Here is a 22,367-nt window from a genome sequence, read left to right as displayed (position 1 = left end):
TTCCTAGGGACCCTCCAGTTTACTGTGATCCAAATAAAACTGATTGATTCAGTCCATACCTTGTCATGAACTAAAGCATCCTGTTCAAGGCACAGTAGCACCTCCCCATAGAAACCCACTTAGCCAACTAGCTCATTTCCTGACTCATATACCCAGATACGGGATGCAGAACAAAGAAATAAACAATTAGGAAAGTGTTGGGTGTTAACAGAGATCCTGCATAGTATACATTTCCCTGCCCACACACGTTCAGTCTGGTGGTAGTTAAGAGCAGTAGCAAGAGCTGAGCCATTTCTCGTGTCAGTCATTTTAAGACCCTATATGCAAAAGCATTTAATTCTCATAGCCACTCCATGAGAATAGGCACCATCGTCTCCATTTCGTATATGAGGAAACACAGAGAAAGTAGCTTACTGAGATCCCCCAGTTTGCAAGTGGTAAAGATAGTGTGCAGACCCAGGCACTGTGACCCCAGAACTGCTGCTCTTAATTACTGCGTCATCCCCGCCAGTGGCGGGTGCAGATCGGAGTTCTTTTCACTCTAGTTCTGTGCCTGTGGAACAAGTTCATTCATCTCTAAAAGAGGTAATAGTAACAGTATAAGGGTAAAATACCTGTAAAACACTTGGCACATAATAACTATAATAGCAACTGTTATTGAATTTGACCTAAATGCCACCTGCTTTGCTGCTATAATTTTAGTGCTGATATTTTCTATATCCTTTTAAATCCTTCATGTAATGAGGACATAGCTCATGAGGGATGAGGGAATAGCTTCTTCAGTCATGGCGTAGCGTCTGTTTGTTTAAGACTTAAGGGCCCAGTAGTGATTTTTTAAGAATATCAGCCAGTTGAGGGCGACAGGGTGGCTCAGTCGGTTAAGCTTCTGATTCTTGGTTTCATCTCGGGTCTTGATCTCGAGGTGTGTGAGTATGAGCCCCATATTGGGCTCTGGCTGACGGCACAGAGCCTGCTTGGGATTCTCTCTCCCTCTCTCTTGCCCTCCACTGCTTGTGTTCTGTCTCTCTCTGTCTCTCAAAAATAAACAAACATCAGGGGCACCTGGGTGGCTCAGTCGGTTAAGCATCCAACTTCAACTCAGGTCATGATCTTGCAGTTTGTGGGTTTAAGCCCCGTATCAGGCTCTGCGGACAGCTCAGAGCCTAGAGCCTGCTTCAGATTCTGTCTCCCTCTCTCTCCGCCCCTTCCCCACTCGTTCTCTCTCCTCTCTCTCTCTCTCTCTCAAAAATAAATAAATGTTAAAAAAAAAAAAGTTTTTTAGGGGGCGTCTGGGTGGCTCAGTCGGTTAAGCATCTAACTTCGGCTCAGGTCATGATCTCACAGTTTGTGAGTTTGAGCCCTGCGTCGGGCTCTGTGCTGACAGCTCAGAGCCTGGAGCCTGCTTTGGATTCTGTGTCTCCCTCTCTCTCTGCCCCTCCCCCCCTGTGCTCTGTCTCTATCAAAAATAAATGTAAAAAAAAATTAAAAACGTTTTTTAATAAAAATATTAAAAAAAAAAAAGAACTTCTTAGGACTAAAGAGTGTGAATGTCATAGCATAGAAAAAAGCCTAGATAGTCTGTAATTAATAAATAGTTTTAGAACATTTAAGGAGTAGTAGTGTAGGGGACTAAACTGAGATCTCTAGCACTCACTTTTGTATTTTACTATAAATGTGAAGTTCTGTCATTTACTAATTGAAGATACTTTAAAAATGTATAGGCTGAAAGTAAAACTAGGTTGAAGTTTTTATCTTACACGGGCCCAGGGGAAAGGACAGCAATGACCACACTTAACTCCTATGTCCTATGAAGTCAGTCTTTTTAATATTTCCATAAGGTGCTGTGTATTTCTCCGCATAAATACTGAACATGACTGGTTCAAAGTGGCTTTGGGACAGCTGTGTTTCTCATTTGTAAGCATGTTAATTTACACTGATATTGAATCATACTAGACAAATAGGTGGTTATATTTGAAAGTTGCTTATATATAAACAGTATGCTCTATACTAGAAGAGATAAGAATGTTTTATTAATCATTGTAAATAAGACTACTTCTGGGTAATTCATTATATTTCTCTAAAGGTTATCAAGTGACTCGTAGCATATGGACAGATGGCTCATTTTCTAAATGAATGATGTGTGAATGATCTTCCATTCATATATAGTATAAACTGATCAACACTGAGAATGTCACATAAGCCTAAGTGGGAAACTGTGGAGCATAAGGAAGTGTAGGTGTCATGAAGTAGAATTTTAATTTCTGTGTGATACACTCATTTGTGAAATTTGAGGAAATGCATATTTAACAATAAAGTCAGCAGTTTCCATAAGATAAAAGTGGTATGTTTGGAAATTGGTAGGAGCTATATATTTTTGCCCCTATAAGAAAACATTCAGAAAGCTATAAAGAAAACTGCAAAAATCAACCATAATCCCACTACCTAGGGAGACTGCTGTTAACTTTTTAGGAGAACTTTATCGAGGCTCATGGGTGGCTCAGCCGGTTGAATGGCCAGTTTTGGCTCAGGTCATGATCTCCCATTTCGTGAGTTTGAGCCCCACATGGGGCTCACCGCTGTCAGCGCAGAGCCCGCTTCCACATCCTCTGTCCCCCTCTCTGCCCCTCCCTCTTGCTCTCTCTCTCAAAAATAAGTAAACATTAAGGAAAAAAAAAACCTTTATAAACACAAACACACTGTATTCACAGGTTATGTCTGTGGTTTTTCTTTTTTAAGAATAAAAGGAGATCATGTGTTTTATAACCTGCCTTCTTTTCTACTTGACAGTATACTGAGAGCCAATTTTTATTTCCATATACGTGTGTTACTGTTTTTATTTCTGCATGATACTGCACTGTGTGCCAAAATTTATTTAACCAATTGCTTATTGATGAACATGTAGATTTTTCCAGTTTTTTTATGTTGTAAAGAAGTCTATAATGTCTCTGCAAGTATATTCACACACACCCATTCTTTTAAGTTTATTTATTTTTGAGAGAGAGAGAGAGTGCAGGCCGGAAGGGGGCAGGGAGAGAGAGAGACAGAATCCCGAGTAGGCTCCATGCTATCAGCACAGAGCCCAACATGGGGCTCCAGCTCAAACCCTGAGATCATGACCTGAGCCGAGATCAAGAGTTAGACCCTTAACCAACTGAGCCACCCAGCACCCCTCCAGTAAAACCTCTTTAAAAACAGTCCACAGAACTGGAGAGTGTGATGCTAAGTGAAATAAGCCATACAGAGAAAGACAGATACCATATGTTTTCACTCTTATGTGGATCCTGAGAAACTTAACAGAAACCCATGGGGGAGGGGAAGGAAAAAAAAAACACAAAAAGAGGTTAGAGTAGGAGAGAGCCAAAGCATAAGAGACTCTTAAAAACTGAGAACAAACTGAGGGTTGATGGGGGGTGGGAGGGAGGGGAGGGTGGGTGATGGGTATTGAGGAGGGCACCTTTTGGGATGAGCACTGGGTGTTGTATGGAAACCAATTTGACAATAAATTTCATATAAAAAAAAACAAACAGTCCACAGGTTGCAGTTTGCTGAACCCTAATCTAAATAATTCTTTGGTCAGAGACTGCAAAAATAAAAGGCTAGTGGCACATACTTCAAAAATTGCATTCCAGCTAGAATAAAGTCCTTAGATTAGATAATATTTTATCAATGTTAATTTTCTGACTTTGGTAATCATGCTGTGGTTTTAATAAAATGTGCTTATTAGGAAATACACACATTTAGGGAGTAAAGGAGGCACTATGTGTGCAACTTACTTTCAGATGGTTCAAAAAAAATATGCAGAGAGAGGGAGAACCAAATGTGGCAAAATGTTAACAGTTGGGAAGTCTGGATTCAGGATAAAATGGAAACCCTTTGTCCTATTTTTGCATCTTGACCATAAGTTTGAAATTTCAAGATAAAAGGGTAAAAAAAAAAATGTCTCTGAGACTCTAATACTCCCTTAGTAAGATGTAAATTCCACCCCCCACCCCCACCCCCCTTGCAGAAGTACAGTGATAGCTTATGAAGCTGAGGTTTGACTTGGTGATTCAGAATCAGAGCTATTTGGCAAAGAAAGTTAAAAGGGCAACAGTGTTCCATTCTGTTGCTTCCATAATAACCTCAGACTTTTCAGAGGTTTTTATTTTGCTGGAGTGGTTGTATAAAATTTAAATTAGTTTTGAATCAAAACATTCGTTAATGGAGACTTCAGTCAGATTTAAAAGAGAAAAGAAACCTAAGTGTTTTGCAAGGTAGTCATTTGGATGTTATTACTTTCCTAACAGCCTTTGAACGTAGGCAGAAGATCATTTTTAATTTTTGTTCCTTAGATCTCTTTGGTCAGTTGTATTTGTATGATGGACTTTACTTTTTCAGCGTATTTCTAGATCTTTGTTGTCTTTTAGATGAGATGACCAAAGGATGCCGTCCCGATTTATCATCTCGTTGCTTTAGAGACCAGGTTATCAGAGAGGTGGCCAAGCTGGCTTTCTGTTTTGAAGATTGAGGGGCCTCACTTGCAGTTTTGCTGCAGAAAAGAGTCTTCCTCTTCCACCTGAGGACAGATCATGGAAGTGCCTGGATTGTGCTAGTCCTTTATTCCTGTAGTTTCATTTAATTTTGACCACAGCCGGTGTGGTAGATACTGGTATCCCCTTTATGCCCTTGAGACCCACCGAGGCTAAATCAGTTGTCTGAGCTCACAGAACTAGTAGACGTTAGAGCCCGAGTTCAAACCCAGGGCTGAATACAAGCCATCCAGACACTGCAGCTTTTCTTCGACGAAGAATTTCGCCTCTGTCCCAGCGCTGGGGAGGCGCTGACTCCAATGCTGTTTTGTTTTGTTTTGTTTTGTTGACTACCATTACGGGCTGGTTACTGAGAGTTGAGGCATTCTACTGATCGACTGTTTACATGTCAAAATCCAAGCGAGAGAATTTAGGATTTATTTGCCGTACTATTCAAATATGCCCCTTTAAGAACTTTTTAAAAAAATAATCGTTGTCATCATCTGGGACAGGGAGCACGAAAACTTACTTCTGCACCAGTACTTCTCTTTACCTGACAGATTCTTGTTCATTTACCTGGCTGATGAGTTTAAAAACTGTTCTAATTTAAACATTTATGAAGTAGTTAGACTTTAACAACGGGTCTTGGTAAAGTTCTTTGAGGGAGGATTGTAATTTTAATGCCAAGAGATAAAAAGCAAGGTATTTGCCATATTTCTGTCTCCTTCTTACACCTCCTGTGAAAAAGACAGTACGATTATGTACAAATTGTGAATCCTCTTTGCTCAGACAAGACAGTTTCAGAAAAGACAGCTGGTAAATATGGTATCTCCTCGTTTCTGTTAGATGGTGGCAGACCCGAAAAGAAGGTGACTGAGAATTCAGTTGGGTCTTTGGAAGCATCACACACAGTTATCCAGTAGTTGAGGGTCCCCTGGAATATTTCAGTTTGCATCTTCTTGTGTTGTCAAAACTGCCTGTCCTTAAAAGTAGGTTGGGTTGGGGCACCTGGGTGCATCAGTCGGTTAAGCGTCCGACTTCGGCTCAGGTCACGATCTCGCGGTCCGTGGGTTCGAGCTCCGCATCGGGCTCTGTGTTGACAGCTCAGAGCCTGGAGCCTGTTTCAGATTCTGTGTCTCCCTCTCTCTGCCCCACCCCCGCTCATGTTCTGTCTCTCTCTCATTCAAAAATAAACATTAAAAAAAAATAAATTAAAAAAAAAGTACGTTGGATTGATACAGAATGACCCTTCAGAGAGTCAGTATTGTCTCCTCTTTTCCCCATGTTTCCATTTTCATTCTAGAATCTGGAAGTTGTTTTATTAACTTCTCAGAATTCTAACTTACGGAAATGTGCTTAATAAATAGAAATTGAGTAATAGTACTCTAGCTCTAACTCAGTCACTTCAGAATTGAGCCAGATGTTACTTGTGTTACTTTACGCTCGGGTGTGTTTGTGTGTTGAGGGAAGAGAAGGGAAAGGAAGAGAGGCGGAGGAGGAGGGAGAATGCCTGTGACGTGAGCAGATGCTTCTCCACGTGATAGGATCGTCAGCTATGTCGGCGGTGTTTTAAAGTGATGGATGGTGAAAATATAAAATCCGGCCCTCGATCTTCAATAGCCTTGTTGCTGCTTCCGGTTGAGACAGATGGGTGAGCTGTTGGTCCCCAGCCGTGTCAGTCATTCGTGCCCTGTAACCGTGAGCGAACCAACCTGACCTCTGGTGTTCAGGGAAGCCACCAGACTGTCACACCTCTGCCACATTCTGTGCTGAGCATGTTGTACAGAAGTTGCCCTCGCAAACAGCTCAGTGACTTAATATAGAAGTTGTTCTGGTTTTAAAAATCTTGACCTTTCGATTGTAATTCAGAGTTTAGGGATAAATCTTCAATAATCCTAACCGTCTGGGTCCCTGAAACGCAGAATTCAATTGCCAAGCCCCCAGAGCAAGCCACGTAAGAGTAATCTATACAATGGCCCGTCAAAAATGGGGATTTTTAGTCACCCTCTGAGAATCTTAGCATGGAGAGCTGGGGCTACTCTGACCAAAGCATCTGTAGTATAGTCTCAAACACGGTGACTTTAAATTTTGTAAACTCCAGTGGCTTTCTGACAGAAATTATTGCTGCATTAGTAGAAGCGTTTCTGACGACAATTTTTTAAAATTTAAATAATCCCGGAATATCCAGGGTATTCAGTTGGCGTAAACAAATAATTCTACTTTCAGGCATGTAATTTCAAAACTCAGTGTATAAGCTAATTGTTTTTAGCATCTCTGTACTTGTTATTCTAATTCTGTCCCTGCTTGGGATGTGTACCCAAGAGGGTACACGAGGGCCCTTCAAGAAGAATCGTGCGCTTTCTGGGGTAATAGGAATGAGGAAGCCGGGCCAAACCGTACGCGGTGGCGGGAGAAAGCAGGTCAAATCTCCGTAACCTGTGAGGAAGCGGGGGAAGCCAGAGAGCTGGCCTGGTGCAGAAAAGGTGTAGACAGAGGAAGACAGGGTAGGGGTGTTGACAGAAATGTGGAGTATCCCACGTAAGCTGTGCTGTGGAAGCCCTGGGCCAGTCTGCGGAAACTCACAGTCGAAAGAGTGTATGTTTTCCATTTTTAAAAACTGTGGGCAGCAAAACCACTGCCGATCAACGCAGCAGCAGCGGAGTGCGGCAGTGAGGAGAAAATGCCCTTCCAAAGAGCGTTTCATGATGGGAACCGCACCGTGTAGACGGCTCCTTCTTCAAAGGCTTCCTCTTGTAGAGTCAGATGCCCTTTGTCCCCTAGCTGTCTCCCATCGCCATGCCTCTCAAAAAAGAAGGCTCCTGCAGGAAGCTCTTCTGTTGTTTCAGACCATCGCCGCCCGAAGCGGGCCGCTTCTGCTCTGGCCGCCTGAACAGAGCCGTATTGAGTCGAGTGGCCCTTCTTTGTTAGACCCTGTGGTCCTGGGTCCTCGGTGGACCTTACCCACTGCACGGGAAGGGGAAGGAAGGGAGACTCGGGCAGTGAGTTTCAGCCTGCCGGGATAGGTGGGGAGGAAGTAGTCCACGGAGCTTTCCCGCCGGGTCGTGGCCCTGCAGCCGGGCGAGCAGCACCGCCAGGCTGAGCCGGCCTGGAGACTCGCGGCTAACACTTGTGTCGCCCGCCTCAGACCTGTTTCTGTCCTTCTCACCACGTTGTCCGTCATACGTGGGCATCCTCTTTCACAGCCACCCGTCACGGTGCCAGTCGCTCACCTCCACGGCAGATTTCTCTGAGAAAAGCGAGAACCGTGTGATTTCATTTTTAGAGCCTCAGTCTTCGTTTAGCAACTTGCGAAGTGCATCTTTCTCCGCGTTCACGTTTTGGTTCGGTAAATGAAACGTATCCTTGGGAGAATTCCATTTTCAGACTCCTTCAGACTCTGTCGGCCATTTTGTGGCCTTGGGTTTTAGGTTCAGAGTACTTGAGCTTCGGAAATTTGGATCATCTACATCAGTGACCTGTAAAAAGGCAGAGCACTTACTGAATGGTTTACAAATATATGATCTTTATGAAACTTTTTTTGTGAATGGTCTGTCTTACAGCAAATAAACGTTGAAGCAATTTGAAACATTTTTAAACATTTGACTTTGTAGATTTTTTTTTTTTTTTTTTTTTTTACAGGAAAAAACCTTCCTCTTTGGGCCGGTATTCGTGAAACTGGGTGTTTTTTTAAGGGGTTTGAGTGGATCAGTGTGGATTAAATATTATTCATATTCAAGACTGCAGTCACATTATAGTATTAAGTAGTTCATCCAAATGCTCCTTAAACCATAGTTTCCGTTTGTTGACTTTGAGTACCTTGGGCATAAAATTGGTGGTCGAACTGATATTATGCCTCTTTCTTTTGAAAGGTCTTTCAGTTGAGTGAACCAAGATTCCTTCCCTCTTTACATAGACTGAACTTGTCAAAGAATTGGAATAGTAAACTTTCGTTTCTTCAAATATGCTTGCTGGCTTGCACCTCCTCCCTTCAGACCCGCCGCCCTCCTTGTTACATACATTCATTGCCTCCAGTCCTGACCCGGCCTGATAAACTACTAATCCTGCAAGTGTCAACTTAAATTTTCTAGGAGTGCCTTCCTTGCTCTCTGAATGTTAGTTAAGTGCTTCCTGTTAAATCACACATGTATTATGGTAATTATTTGTTCATACCTACCTATTCTGTCTCCTTGAGGCCAGGGAAGCTCATCTGTGTTGTTCAGGGCTGTACGTCTAGGCCAGGTGCCTAAGCATTTGAATGAGTACGTGAATCAGTCGGTACGTTTCTTCCCATTACCTTTCTTTCTCAGTAGCTTTGCTATAGGTTTTGTTAAATGTGGGGGTTTTTTTAGGTCAACATCGATTTTCCTGGAAATGTTACTTGCGTTTCATCTTGCAAAGAGGAGTTACAGAATACACCAATGTGAAGACCATTAGCATCTTTTAAAATTGTAATATGAGAAGAATTCTGATAGGAAAGGTATTGGTTACATTATGGACCAGGAAGACTGAGAATGGTCATTTGCATTTAAAAGCCTGCTGACAGAAGTTTCATTACGTACTGCCATTGTGTCCATATGTGTGCACATTGTCGTGTCATTTCTCCCACCCCTGCCCCGCTTGCTACTCTACTAAAAGAGCTGGGAAATAGTTCCTACGATGTCTTTTTCGGAAATTTATTTGCTGAAAGAATACCCAAAAATATACCTGGTCACAGTAAATTAGGGTCTTTCACTTAGAGATCCTCTTTCTTGTGCTTCTGTTTTTGGGGTTTTGTTTTGTTTTGTTTGGGTTTTTTGCTCAATGTTGAAAGCTTGTGTAGGAGAGAACAGTTTGTAAACGAGCTATATTGATATGTTATTAAAATATATCTTTTTCTTAGCTATTGTATGAAATTATGTGCATGTTAGGAAGGGATTAAAAAATCAATATGTTGTTATCCCCTCAGGTGAAAATACAGCATCCCAGTTGGGTCCAAGGAAGGCTAGAAGGATGTCAGAGTATGAGAGCTCTTCAAGGCTATCTTGGTGTTTTTACTAAATGGCTCTCCACAAGATAGATGCACACACAGCTAGCATTTTTTAACCTGTGTCTTGACATTATTGGTAAAGTTAAATGCAGGCTGTCTGCAATCTCGTGTGTATTGACTTGTGATTCAGCTCATGTAATTGCTCTTTGGTTAGTATGCATCGGCAGTTCTTGACAGTTGATACACTTATTTTTGTATATAATTCAAAAAATATGAGAAATAATATCTCTACTCCAGATGAAATCTACTTTTTTGGTTTTAACAAAATTCAGGCCTATTGACACAGGCTAAGCCACAGAGAAAACACTATTTCCTACTTTTATGATGTATTTGTAGCTTTCCAGGTTAACAGATACAGCACTTTGAGTTTAATGAGATATTGTCTATGATTGTCTCTAACACAGTGCCTGGTAAGCTAGAACTGGTTTGGAACCGATGCCTACTACAACTAGCTGAAAGCAAAAAAGAGGTGCTCGGTCTGGGGATACCGTGGTGTTGCATGGGTGCCACAGGCAGGTGTGAGGGCCACTGTTCGTGGTTTTGTGGGTTAAGCCCTGCTTAGATTTTAGCAGGAGAGCAGCTCTGCCTTAGAGACAACTCGGAACCAGGAATTAAACCACTGTCAGACTTCTCTCTCCCTCTCCCTCCCTCCCTCCCTCTCTCTCTCTCTCCCTCTCCCTCCCCCCCCTCTCAAAATAAATAAACATTAAAAAATCTTAAAAAAAGAAAAACTTCCCTTCAACTGAGCATTAAATAATTTGTAAACAAACGGATAGATGAATCTAAGAGCGAATCATAGAAGCCATACTTAACATAAATTCTACATTTAAAGTGAAAGCGGTGTTGTTGAAAGAAAAAAAAACCCAGGTAAAAAGTCTATACAAGACAGAAAATGGGATAATGCTCAGCATTACAATAAACAATATTTATATTGTGATAATAATTGTAAATACCACTAATTTTTAGCTTTTACAATCAAACTTGATAGCTTAATTATAGTTTGAAAATTAATATAATAGCTATTCAATGTTGATGGTAGAGTTTTAGAAGGTAGAAGGTGTAAAGAGGAGAGGTGAGGAGAAAGATAGAAGTCTTAATGTCAGAAAGATGAAATAAATAGAAGTATATTGATTAAAATTATAAAGAGGTTACATAGAACTAAAAATGATATAACACTACTATAATTTGGGGAAAGGAATATGGGGCTGCATCCTTGTCTGTTACAGGAAGAAGTCAGCAGATTGTCTAAAATTTGATACATTAGGAAATAATGATGTATTATCTAGAGAACAAAAAGTAATCCCTAAACAACTAAAAGAGTTGGAAGGTGGTTGCTGTGGTGTGGGAGTGAGGGGCTTGGAAAGAGAGGACTGTTGCATTTTGGTAGAAGTTATTTTGTGTATTTGATTTTTTTAACCATATGCATGTATTTGATAAAAATTAAAAGTTTATTCATATTCTTTTTTGATATAACAGTACATAAAACTAAAATTTGGGTTACTTTTTTTTTTTTAATGTTTATTTTTGAGAGAGAGAGAGAGAGAGAGAGACCATGAGTGGGGAAGGGGCAGAGAGAGAGAGGGAGACACAGAATCTGAAGCAGGCTCCAGGCTCTGAGCTGTCAGCACAGAACCTGACTCAGGGCTTGAACTCATCATGACCTGAGCCGAAGTTGGACGCTTAACCAACTGAGCCACCCAGGCGCCCCGAGTTACATTTTTAAGTGTTTTTTTTTTCCAGACACATTTTGTTCTTGCTTCTTACATTTATGTCTGGTTTAATCTTGTATCTAGAATGTAGTATTTCCAGCTATCTGTACTTAAGAGTCAGTATTCATTTGATTGACGTAAGTTAAATGGAAAAACTATCTAAATGTTGCTCTCCTTCCTGATTGACTTTAGGACCATCTATATTCATCCCAAGTTGTTCTTATTAAATTAAGTAAATTGGAAAACTAAGGGCTATCCGAATGAATTATCAGTAATCTAATAATATATTTAAAAAGACATATAAGTATCTTAAGACAAAAATGGTATATTGGTTTTATTCGTTTCTGCTTTATTTTTAACAGCTTTATTAAGGTGTACTTTAAATGCAGTAAATTCACCAGGTATACAGTTGGTGAATTTTGGTCATTGTATGCAGTCATATAACCTCCACCCTAATCAAGATGTAGAATATCCCCATTACCTTGAAAATTTTATTTGTGCTACTGTAGGCCTTCAGTCTGCAGTCTCCAGTCCCCAGTCCTTGACAAGTACTAACCTGCTTTCTGTCACTATACTTTTGCCTTCCCTAGAATTTCATACAAATTGAATCATAAGAGCATATGGTTTTTTTGGGGTTTGACTCCTTTCACTCCACATCTTTGAGATTTATCTATGTCATGTGTGCTGTATGTAGTAAGCCTTGAAATCAGAGAGTGTACAACCTACGTCCTTGTTCTATTTAAGGATGGGTTTGGTTAATTTAGGTCCTTTACCTCTCTTTGACTTTGCCTTTCCAAAGGCCTGTAGAGATTTCCATTTGAATCTGTAGATAAATTTGGGAAGAATTGGCATCTTAACACTAATGAGTTTTCCAGTTTGTGAATGTGGTATCTTTCTCCATTTATTTTGGTCTTCTTTCATTTTCCTTTGCAATGTTTTATAGTTTTTAGTATACAAGTCCTGCACACCTTTCATTAAATTTAACCCTAAATATTTTTTATGCTATTGTAAACAAATTTGGCCTATTTTTTTTATTTTCTAATTGTTTGTTACTAATAGACACTCATTTGTCTTTTCTATATTGACATTGTAGTCTGTGACCTAATTTCACTTATTAGTTCTAATAGTTGTTTTGTAGATTTCTTGGGATTACTCATGTATAAGATCATGTTATCTGCAAATAAAGACCATTTCTTTCTTCTTTCCAATCTTTATGCCTTTCCTTATGTTACCACCTTGCCTGTATCCTCTGGTATAATACGAGCAGAAATCCTTCTTTGTTCCTGATCTCAGGTAGAAAACCTTCAGTATTACGTTACTTGCAGATTTTTTTGTAGGTGCCCACAATCAGGTTTAAGAGTTCCCTTGCTTTTCTAGTTCAAGACTTTTATCATGAGTGGATGTTGGGGGGTTTTTTTTTTTTGGTTTTGTTTGTTTGTTTGTTTTATTATTTATAAATAATCCTGTTGAATTATTTATATGGTTTTCTCCTTTGTTTTCTTAATATGTTAAATTATATTGGTTGATTCCTGGCTGTTTAAATCAACCTTAAGTTCCATGTTAAGAACAAAGAGTAAATCACAAAAAAAAAAAAAAAAAACCAAACCATTCCAAGTGATAGTTTTTAAAATTTACAGTTCTCAGACTCATACAATTTAGTTTCTTGCCCATTTGGTACTGTTAACTTTCTGATATTAGAAAAAAAAATTACATTATAAGTTTTAGTTTTGGCACTCTGTATATTAAGAATATATGTATGTTTGTGGATTTGAAAGAATGCATTCTTAAGGGCTTAAGTGAAAAAACACTATTAACATTATAAGGTAATTATTTACTATATCATAAGGCAAAAATTGGTTGGACAAATGTTTTTTGGAGATTCTAATACATATGTTTTTTGGAAGGGTTGTTTTTTGTAAACCTTTAGATAATCAAAAACTTGACTTCATTTCCCAGTTCTTGAGGATAATGTGATTAAGATTCTCCTTAATCTAAAAGCAACTCTGCAAAATCTGTTAACATCCATATTAAAAAACAATTTCCAGGGACGCCTGGGTGGCTCACTTGGTTAAGCGTCCAGCTTCGGCTCAGGTCAGGATCTCGCGGTTCATGAGTTTCAGGAGTTCAAGCCGTGCAGAGGGCTGTCCACGGTTAGCACAGAGCCTGCCCCGGATCCTCTATCCTCCTCTGTCTCTGCCCCTCCTCTGCTTGCACTCACTCTCTCAAAAATAAACAAACAAACCAAAAAACCCAAACAGTTCCAGTAAGGTCTCTCTTATTGGCCAACACCGTTAGGTAGGAGAATTAAATTTCTAGCTTTTAAGTGGAATTTATTTATTAAAGCAATACAGACCGTGTTATATTTGGATATCAGCAGGTTCTTTGGCAAAGACCCTCATGAGATATCTTGAAGACCAGAACTGAGAAACACAGGCTAAATGACAATACAATTAGACTGATTTGTAATTTAATAAACACAGATTGAATTCTTGTCATCTTGAAAGGATGCGGCGTTCAATTTTTTTTTTTAATCAGTAATTTGAATGAGGATAGATAACATGTGGTGCTGTCTTTTTAGTTCACAGATAATGTGAATCTGGGACACGCTGAGAAATTGGGTGACCTTTGTTTAGAAAACAAAATGACCTTGATGAGTTAGAAAAGGATATCTCATTAATAAGATACCTCTTAATAAAACAAATGTAAACTCTTTTCTTTTGCCCTCCCAAAGATAATTTAACAATACATCATAAAAACATCTAATGACATGGAAGATATTTCCCATTATGTTTCACAACAAGATTTAGAGGCGCCTGGCTGGCTCAGTTGGTGGAGCATATGACTCTTGATCTCAGGGTCATCAGTTCGAGCCCCACACTGGGTATGGAGCCTACTTTAAAAAAATTCTTAAAAACACAAGATTTAGAGTTACATTCACAACGGGATCTCAATTTTTTATTAAGATTAAGTACAACATAGGTAGCAGTTCTGGATGGTATCGTTAGGCGTGGGTTAATGTTTTCTCACTCCCCTTCCATGAGCTCATTGACTGTTTTCATTTTTTTCTCTTTATCAAAGGTTGAATTAATAAAGGGGAATTTACAGAGTGTCGGACTTACGCTTCGTCTTGTCCAGTCAACTGACGGGTATGCTGGGCATGTCATAATTGAGACTGTGGCCCCAAACTCACCTGCTGCACTCGCGGACCTTCAACGGGGAGACCGACTCATTGCTATTGGAGGTAACTGTGCTGATATGCAACACACTTTACATTCATAGAGAAATTAGCAAATGTGGGAGGTTTCCCTACCTTCATTCTATGAGCCTGTTACTTTTATATTGGAAAGAGAAGGACTTTATTCATAAAAATCTGAAGGGAGCACATACGACATTTTAGTCGTAATTATACATTTTAGTCCTAGTGTATAAATCTTTAAAAGACTTCATCTTTAGACCACTCATCTGTAAACTTCTCTAATTTTCCTTTCTTTCCCACCTTCTACTCCTCTAACGTTTATTGAATATGAAAGAAAGGGCAGGTCAACAATTACTTCTGTATCATTTCCACCTTAACTACTGTAGGGCTAAGACTGACAGTATTAGCACTATAACCCTCATCATTAGGACTAGATAATGAACAGGAGAGAGACTAATATTCCTTGTCCAAGAGGGCACACTTGAACTATCCTATGGCCCCATATTGATGGCTCTATTTTGTCCCTGATGGGCCAGCCATGGCCAGCCATTTGTTAATGTGCTGCATTAGAGTACAGCCTAAATCACTATTGCTGGGGGAAGAATGTGTCACCTGCATGCCTTCTTGTCAGTTGGACTGGTCACTGCATAAACTCTGTTGATAGGCAGATTATTTGGCTATTTATATAATACATATATAATACACATTTATGAATAAGTAGTAGGATTCACTGTACAGACCAACGGGGAAAAAGTCCAAACCTTTTCCGACCTTTGTAGTACCTCTCCCCTACCGCCGCCCCATTCTAGGCTTGTCAAGAGATTTCTTAAACACGTGGTTGGTCACAGCTGAGCTTCTAAAGACAATGTGGTATCTTTCTCTGACAGCTAAGATAATAAACAAGGTAGATCAGTTCCTAAAGCAAGTTTTTCTTAGTTACATGTCAACGCAACTCTGCCTTTGATTCAAATCCATCATGACAGTAAAATAATGAAAATCATTTAGTTGCACACCTAGAAGCCCAACTAAGTCAGTGTTTTCACATGGAGATCCTCTGATCATGTCATAAACAGCACTTCTCAACCTTCTTGTGTATTCCAGTCACCCAGACATGGTTTTAAAATACGGATTCTGCTTCAGTGGACCTGGAGGGGGCCCCAGGATTCTGCATTTCTAACAAGTCCCCAGATGCCACTGCTGGGTCATCGGCACTTAGGATAGCAAAGCCATAAAACAGGCCTCCTCTGTTAAATAGTTGTTTAACAGAAACATAGCAGCTTATTCTCCCTCAGCTAAAAACTATAATTCAGTAGAATTTTTTTATATCCACACATACTTGTTCTGGTTTTACCTACAGGATGTATATTTTTTTCCTCTATGTCCTTTTATGAAAGGTTTTCAGTTATATACGTAGTAAATATTATCAAAAATAAATAAATCCAAGCAATATAAATGTATACAGAGTGAAAAATAGAGGTCAGCCTTTATAGCTAACATTTGTAAAAACAAAATATTTACTGAGGTAAGGGGCAGGTATAATACACATTTATGGTTTATAGTGATACTTTGCTTATATGGGTATATAATTTTTTTAAATATTTAGTAATGGGATTGGCGTAGCTGAAATAAGATTGGCAAAATGCTTATTATATTTGAAGTATGATGATGGAGTTCATTTTTCTTGTTTCTCTGTTTTTCTTTTTTCTCTGCTTTTGTGTATATTTGAAACATAGCAAAAGAAAAGGAATCCAGATTTGGCCAATTAGTCCTGGAGGAACAGTGGTTGTCTCCACAAAGGTCCCGGTGGTTGGGGCAGAGATGAGGGCAGGTGTTAAGTCACAAAGAACAAGTTTAGATTGAAGTTTTCCCTACTGCAGTTCACCAGGTGGACCTGTATTTCATTTCCGACTACAATTTGGCTGGAACTTAGTGTGGTTAGAGGGAAAGAGCAGCCTGGATGAATCATGAAGAGCCACATTAGAAAGCTTTGGGTTTCAGTGGATGAGTTCATATGCTAAAGATTTTTGAGCCAAAGCTTTAGGAAAACTGGGGAGCACTGTGTTTGGTGATTAAGACAGGGAAGGTCTGTGGGGTGCAAAGTGGGTTAATGGGGAGGGTGGCAGGTTGATTCCCATAAGACAGGAGAATGAGAAGGTCATAGAGGGCTTTTAACTATGCTGCAGTTGTCATGTCGATCAACATCCAGGGGCTGATCTCCAGAAGTAGTGAGGGATGTAGGACTAGAGTGAAGAAGAGGGGAGAGCAACCCGAGAAACCACTGAGGTGAACGTGATCCAGGAAGACAGCGAGAAGGAAGGGAACTGTGTCAGACGAAACCATGAGGACGTTTGCGTACAAGGAGCAGATACAGGTGGAGAAAAAGAAAGCAGAGATGGTCAGAAGTGAATTGGGAAAACCAAGAAAAAGGTTTTATTTTTTTAACGTTTATTTTTGAGGGAGAGACGGAACACAAGTTGGGGGAGGAGCAGAGAGGGAGGGAGACACAGAACCCGAAGCAGGCTCCGGGCTCAGAGCTGTCAGCACAGAGCCCGACGCGGGGCTCGAACCCACGAGCCGTGAGATCATGACCTGAGCCACCCAGGCGCCCCAAAAAAAGTTTTAAAGGAAAAGGAAAAGAAAACCACAAGCCAGGATAGCTGCTGGAGCAAAGTTCTGAAGGAGATGGGGAGCAGGGTCCAGAGTGCAAGTCTGATCCGTCCTCACAGATGGGTTCTTAGTAGAAATGGGAGCGAGAAAACGTGGCTGCTTGTTGATCTCTTCAGGAAATAAGGACAGGCCACCTACCAAATAAAAGATCTTGGCGGGGGGCTCGGGGGGGCTGGCTGGTGCTAGGGAGATGGAGCTGGCAAGCTGGCTCAGAACACCAGGTGACAGAAGAGGAAAGGGGCAGGGCCAAAGAATCCGAAATCTTGACGTGAACCTCAGTGAACTCTTGAGACTAGTACCGGGGAGAAAAGCTGGTCTCCTGGTGTCAGGAGACCAGCTGAATCAGGAGAGCAAAGGAGAAATGACTGGGCCTGGAAAGCACCTCAAAACATTCAGTTAGCAGACAGGATTGCAAGAGGTGGGAAAGAGGAGATTGTGGGTAGGGACTAACTGCAAGTCAAAGACCGCTGTGTGGAAAATTCCAAGCGATAACCAGGTCTAAAGCATGGTCTTGCCTGGGCAGCTGATGTAGGAGAGGATCTAGGTTGAGGAACTCTGTGGTCAGGTTGTTAGATGGGGTGATGTTACTCTGATGTATTTAGGGTGGCCCTAAGACCTTTGGAAAGCAAGGACCCCTTCTCCCCTTTTCTAAGTCCTACAGAAAGGGGTAGCTTGGGTAATAAGTACTGTTTGGGGCAGGGTGGGAAGAGGGCGGGAAACAGAGAGCCTTAAAGATGACCTAGATGAGAAGACTAGAGAAGCTACTAGCTTTGATGGTCTCAGGGATGGGACAGTATGGTTGCAAAATCGAGGCAAAAGGGAGATTTTTCACTCTAAGTCTTTCTGTACCTTTTGAATTCCAAACTGTTAATGTGGCACCTATTAGAACCCAATAAAAGGAAAATTTAAGCTGATACTATTGATGCAGATGGTAACCAGCTTGTTTAACTTTAAAGCAATTTGTGCCTTCCCTGTTCTTTCTGGTCCTGACAAAAAGCTTAGTTTGATGGGTAGGGTTAATAAAAATATGTGAAAGGGCCCGCTTTTTCATGATAAAGTATTTTTGCTAAATTTACTTCAAGCGTTGGTCTCAGAATTTGATCGTGCGGCACAGTTACGTATTGCTTTTCCAGAATCCTGAACTGATGGCAGTTCGCTTCAGCAGAGTTAGGTGATTTTCCTTGCAGTGATTTACATATTTTCCCTTTTAAAATCTTTCAACAGGTGTGAAAATCACTTCTACCCTGCAAGTGTTGAAGCTGATCAAGCAGGCCGGCGACCGGGTCCTGGTGTATTACGAAAGGCCCGTCGGCCAGAGCGGCCAGGGCGCGGCCCTGCAGGATCATTTCGGACAGCTGGAGGAACACTTCCTGTCGGCCTCATGCCCACCGAACTATGAGGAGGAGACACCTGCCTTGGCAGCGGATGCTGAGAACAGAGATTTGGACTCTGAATTTGAAGACCTGGCAGGTGATGTCCGAGCACAAACTGAGCTCAAAGATGAGGCACCGTCATTAAGTCACAGTCCCAAACGTACTCCAACAACACTTTCTGTTAAACCCCTTGGAACGATATCACCGGTTTTAAACCGTAAACTAGCTGTAGGAAGTCACCCACCCCCACCAAAACCTCCATGCAAAGAAGGAAATAAACCCTCAGCCCTAAAAGCTCCTGAGGTAACAGACCCGACGCAAGTGTCAAAACCCACCCAAGGATCCACTTTCAAACCACCCGTCCCACCGCGACCACAGGTGAAAGTCCCTTTGCCTTCTGCCGACGCCCCGAGTCAGACAGAACCAGATGTGCCCGCTGAAAAGCCAGAAAAGGTGCTGCCGCCTCCTCCTGCAGATAAACCTGCTGAGAAGCAAGCAAAAACTACAGATCACACGGAAGACGCGGCTGCATCGAAGCAGTTTTTAGCAAAGCAGGACGTGGTGAGAGATTTTCCGTCAGAAAGTTCCTGCCCTCCCAAGGACAGTGCAGATGACCCCCGGACATGGGAATCGTCAGAAATCCCTTACCGAAATAAGCTAGGAAAATGGACCAGAAGCAGAGCGACCTGTCTCTTTGACATAGAAGCCTGCCACAGGTACTTGAACGTTGCCCTGTGGTGCAGGGATCCCTTCAAGTTAGGGGGTCTTATCTGTCTGGGGCACGTTAGCTTGAAACTCGAAGACGTGGCTCTAGGATGCCTGGCGACATCAAACATGGAATACTTTTCAAAGTTCCGACTGGAAGCCCCCTCACCTAAGGCGATGGTCACGAGAACCGCCCTGCGCAGTCTGAGTGTGCAGAAGGGATTCAATGACAAGTTTTGCTTTGGCGACGTTACTATTCACTTCAAATACTTGAAAGAAGGCGAGCCAGACCACCCTGTAGTCCCTACCTTAGAGAAAGAGAAAGACCTCCATTTGATCGAAGAGGTTCCCGCCCTACCCAAAGAGGAGCATCTCGTTGGACAGATGGGCTTGACAGAAAACAAACACAGTTTCCAGGATACTCAGTTCCAGAACCCAACTTGGTGTGATTACTGTAAGAAAAAAGTGTGGACTAAAGCCGCCTCCCAGTGTATGTTCTGTGCTTACGTCTGCCATAAAAAATGTCAGGAAAAGTGTCTAGCCGAGACTCCTCTCTGCGGAGCAGCTGATAGGCGGATAGACCGGACCCTGAAAAACCTGAGGCTGGAAGGACAGGAAGGCTTCTTAGGCCTGCCTCCTCGTGTCGATGCTGAAGCTAGCAAGTCAGTCAACAAAACGACAGGTTTGACAAGACATATTATCAACACGAGCTCCCGTTTGCTAAATCTGCGCCAGGTCTCTAAAACTCGCCTTTCCGAACCGGGAACTGAGCTGGTGGAGCCTTCACCAAAACACACACCCAACACCTCAGACAACGAAGGCAGCGACACAGAGGTGTGTGGTCCGAACAGTCCTTCTAAACGGGGAAACAACACAGGAATCAAGTTGGTGAGAAAGGAGGGTGGTCTGGACGACAGCGTTTTCATTGCAGTTAAAGAAATCGGCCGCGATCTGTACAGGGGTTTGCCTACAGAGGAGAGGATCCAGAAACTCGAGTTCATGCTGGATAAACTGCAGAATGAAATTGACCAGGAGCTGGAACACAATAATTCCCTTGTTAGAGAAGAAAAGGAAACAACCGATACAAGGAAAAAATCACTTCTTTCTGCCGCTCTGGCGAAATCAGGTGAAAGACTGCAAGCCCTGACACTTCTCATGATCCACTACAGAGCAGGCATTGAAGATCTGGAATCTTTAGAAAGTCTGTCTTTAGACCAGCCCTCCAAAAAAATAAGCAAGTACACAGATGATACAGAAGAAGATCTTGACAATGAAATAACCCAGCTGATCGACTCCCAGCCATTCAGCAGCCTATCAGAGGGCTTGTTTGGCCCATCCGAGTCTGTTTAACAGACAGCCTGCTTAAATACTCTCAAGCGATTGGGGAAAAGTCGCATCTAAAGTACCACAGATAAACCACGTTTCAAACCCTCTTACAAAGCACTTCGGCCCGCTGCTCCACAGTCATTTGCTTGCGTAGGAACAAGAGTGAAAAAGGTGGTTTTCCAGCGAAAACATGACCAGCTCACTAAAATGGTTGTTTCGGATTGCATTTATAGCTATGCTTTTTTGGGTTTATACTGGGAATTTATTTTTACTAATTTATTTTTAACTTTTTCTAATTATGTAAGCTAACTTTTCATGTTTATGTATGTGTGATGTCTCGTGTTATTTTTCTTCATCTTAGTTTCTGAATTAGTGTTATGTAGGATACTGTCCAAATTCTTGAACTGTTTTCATTTCCATCACGGTTCTAACGAGTTTGCTGCCCAGATTGACAACGGCAATCACTGAGGGAACAGGTTTTGAATCTTTGTGTTAGGAAGTTTATCATCTCCACTTGCTCGAGATTTTTGTTGTTTTGGGGCTTGGTGGGGGGGGGGGGGGGTTGTTTTTGCCAAATGTAACAAAAGCCGATGCTGTGGCTTTAGTCAGTTACACTGATTTAGTATTAAAAAAAGAAAAAAAATTACATATATTGCTTGCTTTCTATTCTGTGAATTTTTTTCTAGTTTTTGTGCAGTTTTAGTGAGAATATAGTTATTAATTTGAAGAGGTTGCATTGCAAAACAAAACGTAATAGGGAATAAAGAATGCAGTTGGGCAAGAATTTTTTAGACAAGATCACTAAAAAACAGTAACTGGTAGGATTTTGAAGTCTAATCTTTTAAATGGAAGTTCTGAACATTTATGATTTTTTTTTTTCCATCTTTAGTTCTCCCATGGGAAATAAAGCATGTCAAGGATGAAGTTTCAGAGGCCTGTTCTTAAAATGACCGTGTTGATAACGGACTTTGGCTGTTTTGTTTTAGAAACCTTTTCGTGCGGGAGGATGTTGTGAAGGAGAGGAATCACGCAAGATCGATTGATTTATCGCTTCTCTGACCTGCTGCAGGTTAAAGGAGTAGTGATTCCTCGGGGTGCTTCTGCAGTGCTATCTTCATTCGTTTAAAAAATGAAAACAAAAATTAACAGTACAGTACATAGGACTTGGGGTCAGTTCTCTGATGACAAGGATCTATTTGGATACTCGGTCCGTCGTGTAGACCCCACTAACGCGTGGCCACTATTGGTTATACCATAGAAGTTCTGGCCTTTTATAGGTCTATTCTCCTTCCGTAGGGAACTACTCTGATAATTGATCCATAGTAGAAACTGACATGATAATTTTGAATCCAGATGGGACAGTTTCGTTGGCATAGTAAATCAGTAAGGGTTCTGGTCCAGGTCTCCAGCCTAGGACTCCAGATGAAAGTTTAAGTTCAAACTCTTCCACTGGCCACGAGTGAACTAAGCACAAGAGTGTTCTGTGCCAGTCTCCCCCGCTCCGAAGTAGGAACAGACGATACTTTAACTACCTCACAGGATCATCGTGAGGAGAACAGAACGGCAAAAGTGCTCCGAACAGTATAGAGCTATTCAAAAAGAGTACGACTCTTACGGAGCACAGAAACATGTTTGAGGGTAGAAAAGTTATTCCACTTTTAGAATCAATGGCCAGTTCTCCTTCTTGCTGTTTTTTATGAAGTGAAATATTAGGAAATACGTTTATTGGCCAAGTTTATAGAACAAAAGTCTGTGTATCCCGTTTTGTTTAGTTAAGCATGCTTGCATTTTAAATGAACGCTGCTGTAGAAGTCTTTATACACCAACTTCTCTGAAAGCTAAAAATGGTTCTGTAAC

The 22,367-nt window shown here is 41.2% G+C and overlaps 1 protein-coding gene across 1 annotated transcript in view; it reads left to right on the top strand.

The window, feature by feature from the left end:
- Positions 1-21,629, top strand: part of PDZD8 (PDZ domain containing 8) — a 70,603-nt gene extending 48,974 nt beyond the window's left edge. Inside the window, exons 4-5 of the mRNA XM_019459574.2 lie at positions 14,322-14,484; positions 18,331-21,629. Of these exons, the coding sequence (XP_019315119.2) occupies positions 14,322-14,484; positions 18,331-20,534 (2,367 nt within the window). The 3' untranslated portion in view covers positions 20,535-21,629. The remainder of the gene's footprint in view (positions 1-14,321; positions 14,485-18,330) is intronic.
- Positions 21,630-22,367: the final 738 nt, after the last annotated feature.

This window comes from Panthera pardus, unplaced genomic scaffold, assembly GCF_024362965.1.
Source record: "Panthera pardus isolate Hobbes unplaced genomic scaffold, ASM2436296v1 HiC_scaffold_22, whole genome shotgun sequence".
Lineage (NCBI taxonomy): Eukaryota > Metazoa > Chordata > Mammalia > Carnivora > Felidae > Panthera > Panthera pardus.
Note: the sequence above shows the minus strand (reverse complement) of the source record. Positions and strands in the feature narration are given on the sequence as shown.